At 38.6% G+C, this 13,547-nt stretch overlaps 1 protein-coding gene across 2 annotated transcripts in view; it reads right to left on the bottom strand.

Annotated features, from left to right (window-relative positions):
- The window catches only part of PARP8 (poly(ADP-ribose) polymerase family member 8), a 185,233-nt gene that overhangs the window by 55,777 nt on the left and 115,909 nt on the right, over positions 1-13,547 (bottom strand). For both annotated transcript variants that reach the window (XR_012678637.1, XM_075183879.1), the window contains exons 7-12: positions 13,327-13,421; positions 11,699-11,759; positions 9,189-9,279; positions 6,956-7,022; positions 4,443-4,565; positions 303-858 (exon numbers count right to left, since the gene is read on the bottom strand). Coding sequence is in view for 1 of the 2 variants with exons in the window: in XM_075183879.1 (XP_075039980.1) it covers positions 303-858; positions 4,443-4,565; positions 6,956-7,022; positions 9,189-9,279; positions 11,699-11,759; positions 13,327-13,421 (993 nt within the window). In the remaining variant the exon portion in view is untranslated. The remainder of the gene's footprint in view (positions 1-302; positions 859-4,442; positions 4,566-6,955; positions 7,023-9,188; positions 9,280-11,698; positions 11,760-13,326; positions 13,422-13,547) is intronic.

Raw genomic sequence — 13,547 nt, 5'->3', positions numbered from 1 at the left:
TCATGGTGAGGTGAAAATGCTCTCTCATTCTGTTCGGAGAAAACTCAATATTTCAGCATGGGAAATGGTGAAAGCAGCCGTGGGGATCAGAAGACAGCCTGCGATGACTGTAGGGCTGGGAGTTATCGCATTACAATAAACTGCACAATATTTGCCTAGGGTCGGTTAGATAAAAGAAATGAAATCAGAATAAAATCTAAACTTTTCAAGACGTACAATGAACTAGTAGTGAGTACACCTGGGACACTGAGAAAAAGAGCGCATTACTAAGCCATAAAGATGAATGATATGAATGTACGCACAGCAGGTTGTGACGATGAAGCTGGAGTTAGGATACCAATCAGCCCTGAGGTTAGAGAGAGCCTCCTGCCCTCTGCGATAGGTTCTTTCAAAAGGTCCATTTTGGATGATTTGGGGGTACTGGTATAAGACTTGCTGAGTAGTTTGTGGTTCTTAAATCCATCTAATTCTTCCATACGAATATTACTAGAGTAAGACCTGCTTAAAAGTCTGTGGGGCTTCAAGGTGCTGTTGTGCTCACATCTGGGGTCCCCAGAACAAGAACGACTTAACAGTTTATGTTGCTTCAACGAGATGCATTCCTCCTGCTTAATGGCCGTGGGACACTGACGGTTTAAAAGTTTATGTGGTTTTAAACCCATCGCCTGTTCAGCCCTAGGGTCACTAGACAACGATCGGCCAAAGTTCCTGTGGGATTTTGTGTTACATATATCTTCAGCCTTCACGGTGCTAGAACAAGTCCTTCTCAGCAATTTGTGTGTCTTAGAGATACCATCTTGTTCAGACTTTAGCTTCACTTTGCTTTTACCGCATCCAGGAGGGGGATAACTTGGCGACCTTTAAAAAGCAAATAACAGGAATTACTAGGACTGTTTCTTTACTTTGACATAAGGTTAATTGCTGGAAGAAATGACAAATAAACTGCAGTACAATAAAATTAACAGGAAGTTTGACTATGTTCATTTTTTCAAATCCTGCATACAAGAAAACACAGTATGGTCTATGATAGTCAGCTTTCTTCTACCTTAACACTGTATCTTTATATCGCACATTTCTACCCTCCACCTCTTCTATATATTACACTTTCCTTCCTTATAACTCATTCTATAACATACTTAGTGTCCTGGTTTTCCCAGGACAGTTCCTTTTTAAATACAAAATCTTTAACTCAAAATGCTTTTTGTTGCCATGTTTTGGACTCTTGTTGGGGGTAAATGTATCAAGCTGAGAGTTTTCCGGCAGGTCTGAAAAGTGGAGATGTTGCCTATAGCAACCAATCAGATTCTAGCTATCATTTTGTAGAATGTACTAAATAAATGATAGCTAGAATCTGATTGGTTTTTCAAACCCGCTGGAAAACTCTCAGTTGATACATTTACCCCAAAGTGTTGAAAAATTAACATTTAACTATATCAAACCCCTCTTACCAATATTTGTATCACACATTCCTTCCCTTTCATCAATCTTTATACCACACCTTCCTCCATTGTCACCGATCTTTGCCTTACACCTTCCTCCCCTCTTACCAATCTTCGTAATGCCCCTTCCTCCACTCACCAATCCATGCAATTTTTGTGTCACACCTTCAACCCCTCTCACCAATCTTTGCATTGCACCTTCCAACCCGTTCCATTAACCTTTGTAATGCACCTTTCTCCAATCTTGTGTATTTCTTGTACTTTCCTCAGCCAGATTTGGTATTGCACATTGCATCCCTCTTCCCAATGAAGAAGCCCATGCCTATGTTAATACAGGCTTGTATAGAAGCCCATGCCCAAGCTAATAAAGGCTAATATAGAAGCCCATGCCCAAGCTAATACAATCTAGTATAGAAGTCCATATCCTTGCTAATACAGGCTAGAATAGAAGCCCGTGCTCAAGCGAATACAGGCTTGTATAGAAGCCCATTCCCATGCTAATACAGACCAGTATAGAAGTCCACGCCCAAGCTAATACAAGCTAGTATAGAAGTTCATGTCCTTGCTAATACAGGCTAGTATAGAAGTCCATGTCCTTGCTAATACAGGCTAGAATAGAAGCCCATGCTCAAGCGAATACAGGCAAGTATAGAAGCCCATTCCCATGCTAATACAGACCAGTATAGAAGTCCACGCCCAAGATAAAACAGGCTAGTATAGAAGCCCATTCCCATGCTAATACAGGCTAGTATAGAAGCCCATTCCCATGCTAATACAGGCTAGTATAGAAGTCCATGCCCAAGCTAAAACAGGCTAGTATAGAAGCCCATTCCCATGCTAATACAGACCAGTATAGAAGCCCATGCCCAAGCTAATACCAGCTAGTAGAGAAGCCCATGCCCAAGATAATACCAGCTAGTATAGAAGCCCTTACCCAAGGTAATACAGGCTAGTATAGAAGCCCATGCGCAAGATAATACAGGCTGGTATAGAAGCCCATGCCCAAGATAATACAGGCTAGTATAGATGCCCATGCCCAAGATAATACAGTCTAGTATAGAGGCCCATGTCACAGCTAGGGGGCCCAAACAAGGCCTGTGTCATACTGGAATGTTGCTAATGTTCTGAATAATCTCTAACTATACCGATGGTTCTACCTATTTATTTTCCAAATGCAATAAATGGTCCTGAATGATTTGTTTTCTTAACATTAATTCATTAATTCAGCCCAGGCTGATTTAATAGAAATATATATATCTAAAGAGTGGCAGCAGATTTCTACGTACTGGATGAAATATGTCATTTTAAAATATATTCTTTCCTTCCCTCTATAATATGAATCACACTTATCTGTCTAATATAATCTCTACATCACATCTGATTTTTTTTCCCTCTTAGTCTTTATAAGACAATTCACACACAAACATATGATACCTCTAAGGTCCCCTTCACCTGTGTGTGAGTGCAAATGGTGTATTCACTGCAGGCAAACCTTGTGTTTACTGCACTAAAACACAAATCAGGCAGAGGAATCATTAACCCTCAATGAAACCTTCTAGTGATTCACATCAGCAGATCTTGTTGGGATAGGTATCATCTTAACATCAATTGCAATATATGGAATGAAGAATCTCTGTTCAGATACAGATGTAGGCATTTTAAACAGTGAACCGCTGTTTACTATCAGTTAGTGTTTAGAGTTAATTACTTGTGAAAATATTTTTTTCTGTCAATGGCTTTTTCAACTACAGAGATGGGTACCCCGGGGTGAGCCAATGTGTGTAGGGAGCAGAAGTTGCTCAGTAGACCAGTACAGGTTGTAGCCTTAAATTGCTTAGGCCGTGATAATAAAAAGAGGTTAGTTTGCATTCTGATGAATTTAGGATGTGGGGTGCCGGTACAGAGCCTCAGAATTCAAAATATGTGTGAATCAAAAATGGTGCAAAAATGAACTTTTTGTTCATTTTGAGGGTTAAGGGCAAGGTGTATTCATGGCGTTTAGGAAGCGTTGTTGGTATATGGAAATCTCCCTCACACATGTCTAATTTAATTCCATTTGATTTGCTTTGAAAACTATACCTGAAGTAACACACCTGTTTTATGGGCAGCACGGTGGCTAAGTGGTTAGCACTTCTGCCTCACAGCACTGGGGTCATGAGTTCAATTCCCGACCATGGCCTTATCTGTGTGGAGTTTGTATGTTCTCCCCGTGTTTGCGTGGGTTTCCTCCGGGTGCTTCGGTTTCCTCCCACACTCCAAAAACATACTGGTAGGTTAATTGGCTGCTATCAAAATTGACCTTAGTCTCTGTCTGTCTATGTGTGTGTATGTTAGGAAATTTAGACTGTAAGCTCCAATGGGGCAGGGACTGATGTGAGTGAGTTCTCTGTACAGCGCTGCAGAATCAGTGGCGCTATATAAATAAATGGTGATGATGATGAGTGTTTCTCTTAACTAGTTAAGCCAGTCATGTTCTCTTTCCCCCTATGCAGCAGGCTGCCATGTTAGTCTTCTCTAATGCAACAGTCAGGGACTGAGAGTCTTGCTCTGCTCAAATGCACTGCTTTGATTGGTGGGTTCATACACAGGGGCGGGGCCAGAGATGTAATTTGTGACCTTTATGGGATCTCATTAGGGCAGTCCCAGAGGTGTGATCAGGTTCTCAGCTTGTTTAATGGCAGAGCTGTAGTGGAACAAGTGAGCAAAGCAAGTCACCGTTATGGTTAATCTGGGACAATTTCAGTCTTGGAATCTAGCGGTCCTTTAATCTGATACCAGTAAGTTAGGAAGAAACGTTTGACAGAAACACATATTGTGGAAGGATTTGATGCCAACTGTTGTGCTAACAGGAAACAAATAGCTTCTGGGGTTTTCTTCACATTGTGGTTATTAGTGTCAATAATGAAATACACTTGGCTGCAACATTCACGCTAGGCTGATTCTCTGTACAAGATACATTTTCTGAGCACATTATTAAAGGGATTTTGAAAACAACACGGTTACCTGCGCAATGTAGAAAAAATGTGCAGAGGAGACTTCACCTTCTTGTCAGACATTTTCTTGTGCGAACAATTTGATTTTTCTTTGCTCTGTTTCCATTGCTGTGTCACAAACGTCTGCATGATTCTGTGTACACAACAAAAGCAGCATCTGCTTAAACATTTCTTTGCACTGCTTGAAAACCTCTTGGGCCTGATTCATTAAGGATCTTAACTTGAGAAACTTCTTATTTCAGTCTCCTGGAAAAAACCATGTTACAATGCAAGGGGTGCAAATGAGTGTTCTGTTTTGCACATAAGTTAAATACTGACTGTTTTTTCATGTAGCACACAAATACTTGATAGCTTATTTGTACACTGAAATGTAAAGTTGATATTTGTGTGCTACATGAAAAAACAGTCAGTATTTAACTTATGTGCAAAACAGAACACTCATTTGCACCCCCCCTTGCATTGTAACATGGTTTTTTCCAGGAGACAGAAATAAGAAGTTTCTCAAGTTAAGATCCTTAATGAATCAGGCCCCTTGTCTTTAAGTTGACCGTGATGATAATAATAATTGACTCATACTTTACCAGAAAGCCCTTCAGCAGCCTATTGCAGACCTGCAGGTGTGTTAAAACAACATTTCCCAGAATGCTCAGCCAGCAATTGGCTGGGAAGCATGTAGGAGCTTGTAGTTTCACAACACCTGTAGAGTCTCAGGGTGCCTAGTTCTGCACTATTAGTCCTGCACTATTAGTCCTGCACTATTAGTCCTGCACTATTGCATTAGAACGATAAAATTAAATTGTTTTTTATTCCACCCTGAAATCCTCTCCCCACAATTAGTAAAACAATGGGGTTCCCATGCCCCATATATACAGCCCTGCTGGTGCTTCAGCTCCCATGATTCTTCAAGTTCACTGCTCAGAGAACTAGTACAGGGTTGTCAATTGGAGCTTATTAGACGGCCCGTAAACGATCTCATTAATTGTCAGCCAGTAGCGTTACAAGAGGCACGAAGGTACAATCACAGACTTCGGGCTAGATTTACTAAGCTGTGGGTTTGAAAAAGTGGGGATGTTGCCTATAGCAACCAATCAGATTCTAGCTTTCATTTATTTAGTACCTTCTACAAAATGACAGCTAGAATCTGATTGGTTGCTATAGGCAAGATCCCCACTTTTTCAAACCCGCAGTTTACTAAATCTAGTCCCTTGTGTCTATTCCCCCTATACCACCCGCAGTCCATAAGCAATGTCATTGCAACAACCTACCCTGTTTTTAATTATTTTGTTTTTTTGTTATTATTATTATTTGTATATTTGTAAAATGTTTATCTTTTATACTTATTTTTGTACAGCTTCTGTATAGCTATATAATATACAATTATTATTATTATTATTATTATTATTAACCATTATTATTTATAAGGCACCAACATATGTCACAGCGTTATAAAACACTCTTTATAAAGACGGACATATAATAATAAACATAATGAGATACATTATAAATAACTTATATAATTATTATGCTTCATAAAATTCTTGTGCATAGCAAGAATATTCATGTATGAAATATTCGCAGTTTGGAGACTTTTTCCTGTTAAATTCTGTGACGTAACCTTACACGGACATGAGTGTAGATACATAAAAAGTTGCAAGATAATATTTTTGCTGGTTTAGTATTGCTGAATATTAGTTCTACAGACTTCATAGGTAGTTAGTTAGTTAGTTAGTTAAATATATGGAATATCTGAGCCATACAGGCAGTACCTGTCAAGTAAAGTATACAAAGGGTCTGGACAGCACACATTATTGGCAATTTAATTGGTGTACTATTATTGTTATTATTATTATCGTAGATTTGTAAGGCGCTACAATGCTCCGCAGTATCGTACAGTAGGGAAAACAGTACCTACAAAAAACAAGGACATGCAAAGTAGACAAAATGAATGGAGACATGAAAACAAAGGGTATGGAGGACCCTGCTCATTACAGAGCTTACATTCTAAAGGGAAGATAGCACAGTTGGAACAAGGGGAACAAATGTGGTTCAGAGTAGAGATTGGGACAGTTGTGAGGGTGCATTAGTGTGAATAGTGTTATCGGGGAAAAGGTCACCTATAAATAGAGATGGGTTTTCAAAGAGCATCTAAAGATTTGAAGGCTGTGGTGAAAGTCTGATTGAGCATCGTAGGGAAAATCCATAAGTGAGGAGCAGCACGGAAGAAGTCTTTTAGGTGAGAGTGAGAGGTGGTTACCAGAGACGAGACAAGGCACAGGTCAGAGGTAGATCTAAGAGGGCGGGAAGGAGAGTATTTTGAAATGAGATTTGAGATGTATGTAGGGGTGGTGTTGTAGAGGGCTTTGTAGGTAAGGGTGAGTAATTTGAATTGGATTCTGGAGGACACAGGGAGCCAGTGTAGGGATTTGCAAAGTGGTTCAGCAGATGTGGAGCGGTGAGAGAGGAAGATCAGTCTTGTAGCAGCATTTAGGACGCAAAATGATTTTGCCATTTTCATAAACTTACTTTTTCAACTGATGTCCCAAACCAAATTTTTCTTTTGTAGATATCTGAAACACATCAACTGTTGGCACTGAAAAAAAAAGAAAAATTATAGGACTATCTACAATTACACTTTTCTGACAGCGTCCAAAAGGTTATGGGGTCTACAAACCTAAAGGGGCCCTTAATTGTTAACAATGCAGTAAACAATATGAGTAAATGATTCTTATCTCCAAGATTCTAACAACGATTAATAATATTTTAAGACAAGGAGGAGCAGATTTATGCTACAGATCCTTCATTATGCTATACCACAGAGGTTATGTATTGGACCTACTACAACTAGTAAGTATTACTATTCAGCTTCAATGTATTACAAATTTATTTTTAGTTGTTAGTTACCATTTTTTTAATAATATTTGGTTAAAAATACATAAAATTATGTTTACAAAACAGAAGGTATTCACATGTAAATAGCCGTTTTATTCGGACGGTGTGAGTACTTTCTATAGGTCACCCATCAGTTCATGTCTTGTCTAGCTACACCGGCATTAGCACCATAACCTTATTTGCCTCTATGTCTCCATATTCTGAGCCAGCACCTTCCATATAATATACCGCTATCACTACATGCACAACACCTGGTGGAAGCCCAATACCGGTGAGCACTGAGTTCTAAAGACAAAGGGAGCTGCTTAAGGAGAAGTCCACCACTGGCCTGGTTCTAGGGATTTAATCTGGAAATCAGGTTTCTGGTGTAACAGACAATTTTTAGTAACCAGCATTACATTGCAGCCAGAGAATGAAGGATTAAGGACTGTGGGCAGAGAATTTCAAAGTGTTCTTTCCAATTAAAAGTTTTCATCAGTGCAATGTATGGCCCAAAGGATTCTGGGTGCCTCCACTACAGGAGCGCCCTCCTTCCTCACAGATACAGCCCAGCCCCATATTGCTTCTTATCTGAGTGAGCAACAACATGGAAAGTGCTCAGAGTATCCACTACAATTATTTTGGGCTAAAACATGGGCTTATTGCCAGGCAGCTGGTACCATATCTTATATGGGATATACCGAGTGTAGGAATATTTTTTCTCTGTTTTTGTCCCAAAATATTGCCGTAAGCTGTCATAGCAGCTGTTCATCAAGCCTATTTAAGGCTCATTTGGATGTGGCTTATAAACCAGCCCTAGTTTGATGTAAGCCCCTTTACCTGGGAGGTGAGTGCATCTGATTTTAACTGCATTTTAATGGTGTTTAAAGCATATAGGTCAGTGTAGGACCTGCATATAATAATGTGCCCTTGATGCTGGGATGCAGGCTTCAAAGTTTTGATAAAAATATGAACCAATACCTCATTTTAATTTTGCTAGATGCACACAGATATGCAGTGTTAAGGATAAGCGCTGGCAACTGTCTTTTTATTTTGGGCTAAAATAAGTCTATAAACTAGAAATTTGGTTTTATCTTGAGAACTAACAATCCCAATCTGATCTAATCTGAATACTATTTATTAGCCCTCTTTATTGCCTTACTACCACTCTATGAACAGATAGCACTGTGATCCAAATTACCATGTCAGTTTTCAGTCAGCACATATCTGAGATTACAGTAGTGATGCAAATTATGATTTAATTTCTTAAAGTGTATTGACAATCGCACACAGCTGAGGCAGCCGGTTTGTGGGTTGAATCAATATTTATCCTATGAATGCACTCAGAATTAGTGACATCACAACCTGCTTCATGCCTTAATGATGTCACTAGTTTCAGAGAAGCTGCATCGTCAATATTGGTTTGAAAAATATAATGTATTGTAAATGTACCCACATGGGCCATGGGTAGATTTTAAGGGTGTGTTCATACAGGTGACATTTGTAAAAACTACACTCTGGAAAGTGTTTATGCTATAGAATTGCACTGTCTTCGTCTAGGAAGTGACAGCATGTTGCATCTACAAATTTGACAGATCGAATGGTTCAATCCGTTTTCAATTGAGTAAGCTGGAAACCCAGATCCTCATTATTTTGGTAGGTTGCTGGAATGGTGTCAGTAGAGATCCCTGTAGATTTAGTGGAACATGTAATAGAGCACGTGTTACCTAGAAGGAACAAATACAAGGTACATATAGACAAAAAAATAAACATTACATCCAGTACATATAATCACACTATACTAAACTAAGAATCACTCCTTAAACCTGTGGAAATAACTTCCTTTGTACTTCCATGGAAGGTAGAAAAAGTAAACACAGATACTAACCGGGGCCATTTAAATACTGTGTTAAAGAACAGTGCAGACGGACTACAATCGGCTCAGTGCGGATGACATCCCAAGCTATAGCGATCTCTTCCTGGTGGGTGACAAAGAACAACAAAACAATGCTATAAACACAGCTCTCCTATGAAATGAAACGAAACAAAAACATAGAGGGCTCGAGTCAATAAGGAGAGCAAAGCACAATAAAGGAGTAAATTTGATCCTGGACCATGTTACAATGCAAGGGGTGTTATTTTGCACGGAAGGAAAAAACTGGTTACTTTTTCATGTTGCGCACAAATACTTGAGAGATTTATTTTTACACTGAAATTCAAAGTTTATCTAGGAGAAGTCCTACCGCAACTATAAATCTGTCCCCACATTTTAAATTTACTTCCCCCTCCAATGCAACATGGTTTTGCCATGGTGTAAAGTTACTCCTGTTTTTGCTTTCCTTAACTCAGGCCCAGAATGTATAAGGCAGTGGGGATTACTTACTGCAAAGTATAAACTAACTCTCAGGGGTAAATGTATGAAAGTCCGTTTTTTTCATCCCGAGGGAAATCGGTGACATTCCAGCTAAAATTTAAAGCGGCGATGGCTTGGAAAGGCAAACTTGCCTCTACAAGCCATCGCCGCTTTAAATTTTAGCTGGAAAGTCGCAGATTTCCCACGAGATGAAAAAAACGGACTTTCATATATTTACCCCTCACAGTTTAAAACGAATCATATCTACCATATAATGGTGGTATTGAGGACCACAGCCATGCAGAGAACTGTATATAACCACTTCCCTGGACAGGCAAGTATTGTAAGATCATTAGGTACACCATGCCAGAGCGTGTATCTAACCAATGATTAGATAGGGTAGGGTTTATATTTACAAAATAGACCTTATGGGTCTATTATTTATATTTTAGCAAAAAATAAATAAATAATACACATATAAATAAAAAGTCTGCAATTTACTGGTCAACAGTTAAAAAAGTGAGATGCACATACAGGTACACAGTAAATGAAAGTAATGCTTTACTAGCTATTAACGTAATATTAACTGGTTTGTACATTGCTCTAACTGGTCAGACTAAGTTTATTTTTAACATAACATGTAAATGAGACAGCCAGCAATAGACTACTCCTGTTGTTCATTATTCTTATGTAAGTAGGTTAACTGTTGTAATATTCACTTTGGAAGTAGAAAATGAAAGCTGGCAAATGAACATTCCCGCAACGGGCTGCATAGCTTTTTTTCGAACCGGTTCATTGAATTGGTACAAAAATAAAAACATTTGACCGAAATTTCTCGAGTGTTTGATGGACTAAAAAACTTGAGCTAAATTTGAGAAAGTCAAACAGATTCAAATATGTTCAAGCTGGTTCTAACACGATGGAGCTAGTTCCACTGAGTCAGTTCGCTAATGGTCAACCGGCTCCAAATTGTGCAAACTGGTTTGAACACTTCAAGCTTAAATTGATCGGTTATTATTATTATAGTTTTTAATTGAAAATGGTGAATTTCGAACACAAGTGGCATACTTTGAACACAGCAGTGATGTTATTTACAAATATTATTTAAAAATAGTGATTAAAAGTAAAAATATTTAAAAACATTTTAATGCAAACTACAAGCTTGAACCTCGAATGCAATCTGCAAATGACAATTGCGTATGGTGAGCAGCAGTACTAGTGCCGTAGTTTAATTTCAAGACATTTCTGCAGATGACTAATGATTTTGCAACGATTTTAAAAAAAAAATCCTGTTATTTATCTTACTGTGTTAGACCCTGTACTCTATTTGTGCCAAATTCAAAATATGTCAATGACATTTTGTGGATATGTTTACAGTTACACCAATTTTCCTGAAGTACTCTAAGATAACCAGCAACCGACATTCTTAAATTAGGCAAATGTTTTACAGAGTAATCCTAAAGAGTAAAGATACAGACCCTAATGTGCAATAATCCACCAAAATGTTAAATTTATTTTAATCTTTACTAAACTGTTATTTTAATTTCAACTTAACGGGTCTAAGTACCACATGAATTTGTGTTAGACAGAGAAACCCCACCATAGACTAGGACAGCATGGTGGCTTAGTGGTTAGCACTTCTGCCTTAGAGCACTGGGGTTATGAGTTCAATTCCCAACCATGGCCTTATCTGTGAGGAGTTTGTATGTTCTCCCTGTGTTTGCGTGGGTTTCCTCCGGGTGCTCCGGTTTCCTCCCACACTCCAAAAAAACATACTAGTAGGTTAATTGGCTGCTAACAAAATTGACCCTAGTCTGTGTGTGTGTGTGTGTGTCTGTCCGTCTCTGTCTGTCTCTGTCTGTATGTGTCTGTATGTTAGGGAATTTAGACTGTAAGCCCCAATGGTGCAGGGACTGATGTGAGAGTTCTCTGTACAGCGCTGCGGAATTAGTGGCGCTATATAAATAAATGGTAACAATAATAATAATAGACTAAAGTATAAGTTATTTTACTCATTCTGTGGATTAAAAAAACATATGACTTACATCGAGAAAGCTAACATCAATATGCAAATCAATATCCACATCGTCAATTGCTCCATATTCCCTGTAAAACAGAACAATGACAGTTATTAATCATCTTTGTAATATTACTCAATAACATTTCCACACTAAAACCCATTCAATATTATAAGGAACCCCTTTGTTCTGCATCAAAGCTTTGCAGCAGTAAATGGAGAACACTTCCACGTTTGCCCAACCCTTACAGCTCATTTAAATATAAGTAGCGCACATATGATTATGTGCTTAAAGCTGAGATTGTGGATTGTAGTGGCAATAGTGTAGGTGTGTGATATCACAACAGGGAACTTGGCTTTATCAACTCGTCAACTCTTTACAACAAAACAAAGGGAACTTTTTCTTTTAAACCAAGTACTTTATGAATGCAAATCAGCCGTTTCACCTATTTTAATAAACAATTACCATAACCTAACAAAAGTGTTGATTGAGTTAGTCCCAGATTTTCTACTTGTTGACAACTTAACAAGGTGCTGGAATTTTATTTTCTAGGACGTGGGCGAAGCGGGTGATAAATGCCACAAAACCATTAGTTGGAATGCTGCAGAGCTCATTTTGTAAAAATATCTAGAAAAACAATCCATTTTTTTTTATAATATGAATATTGTTGTTTAAACATTGTGCTGCAAAATAGAGAGAGAGAGGTGTGTTTAATACAAAATATTAGGAATATTGATTCATCTGTTTTTGACCAGTGATCCACTCTAAAGTGAAACTTGAAGAGTATTATAACAAGTAACGTACAAGTACAATAGCACCAAGCACACATTTCAAAGCTAACCTGCAAATATAATATTTATATATTATGTAATATTTGTTTTATAAAGTATAATTTTGTAATGAGGATGATAACTGAATGAGGATGATACTGAATGCCGTCCCTATTCAAGGGGGATAGTACCGATTTGAGGGCTGTGTCCCATCATCCTAACCGGGACAGCTTTGTCCCGCGGATGGGAAATTTGGGAGGTATTTTCTGTTCACTTCAAAAGCGCTAGGCATGGCTATATATATATATATATATATATATATATATATATATATGAACACAGGATATCCACCAGAACCAATTACAAATATCACAACTGTTGCATAGGGGAGGGCTGGCAAATTTTGGCCTGGGGGACAACAATTGACTCAGCAGCTTATTAGAAACATTAGAACACATTAATTGCAGGTGGCCCATTGACCCAACCCAAGGTAGCACACTTTGGGAGCGGCCCAGGGAGCAGATGCTCCTCTGCCCCCCCCCAGCCCAGCCTGCTCCTAATTGTTGGGATGCTTGTGTAGAAAAATCACAAAATGCGAAGGCGAGAAGCTGAAGTATTGTTGTAGAGATTTAGATGTTGAGAAGTAACAATTTCTTGCATATCTCACACACACAGTCCATTAGGTCTGAACATGGTGTGTGGCGAAAATCTATGGATTTTGACAACAATGTAATATTTTCCAACCTGTATAATCCAATCCAATGACTTATCACCAGTTCTGGTGCATTATGCAAACTAACTCCAACCATTCTGGAATATCACTCAATGACATCATTCTACCTCCGCACTGGAAAATATTCACACATCTTTAATATCAGTCTTTACCTGAGAGATACAGCACTGTGCCCATAGATTTCTCTCACCGCTGCCAAATCTGCCTCCAGCTGTGGGTGTTTATGGAGTTCCCCATCATAACTCACCTGCGCAAGACACAATAGTTCACTTCAACAGCTTATAAATGCAACTGGTAGATTTAAAACTATGTTTACCATAGGGGATGAGGTTGGGTTTACCTCAGTGTAACTTGCAGAACATAAGGAGTTTCC

Source organism: Mixophyes fleayi, chromosome 1 (genome assembly GCF_038048845.1).
Source record: "Mixophyes fleayi isolate aMixFle1 chromosome 1, aMixFle1.hap1, whole genome shotgun sequence".
Taxonomy (NCBI): Eukaryota; Metazoa; Chordata; class Amphibia; order Anura; family Limnodynastidae; genus Mixophyes; species Mixophyes fleayi.
The sequence above is the reverse complement of the archived record's forward strand: the minus strand, read 5'-3'. Positions and strand labels throughout refer to the sequence as shown.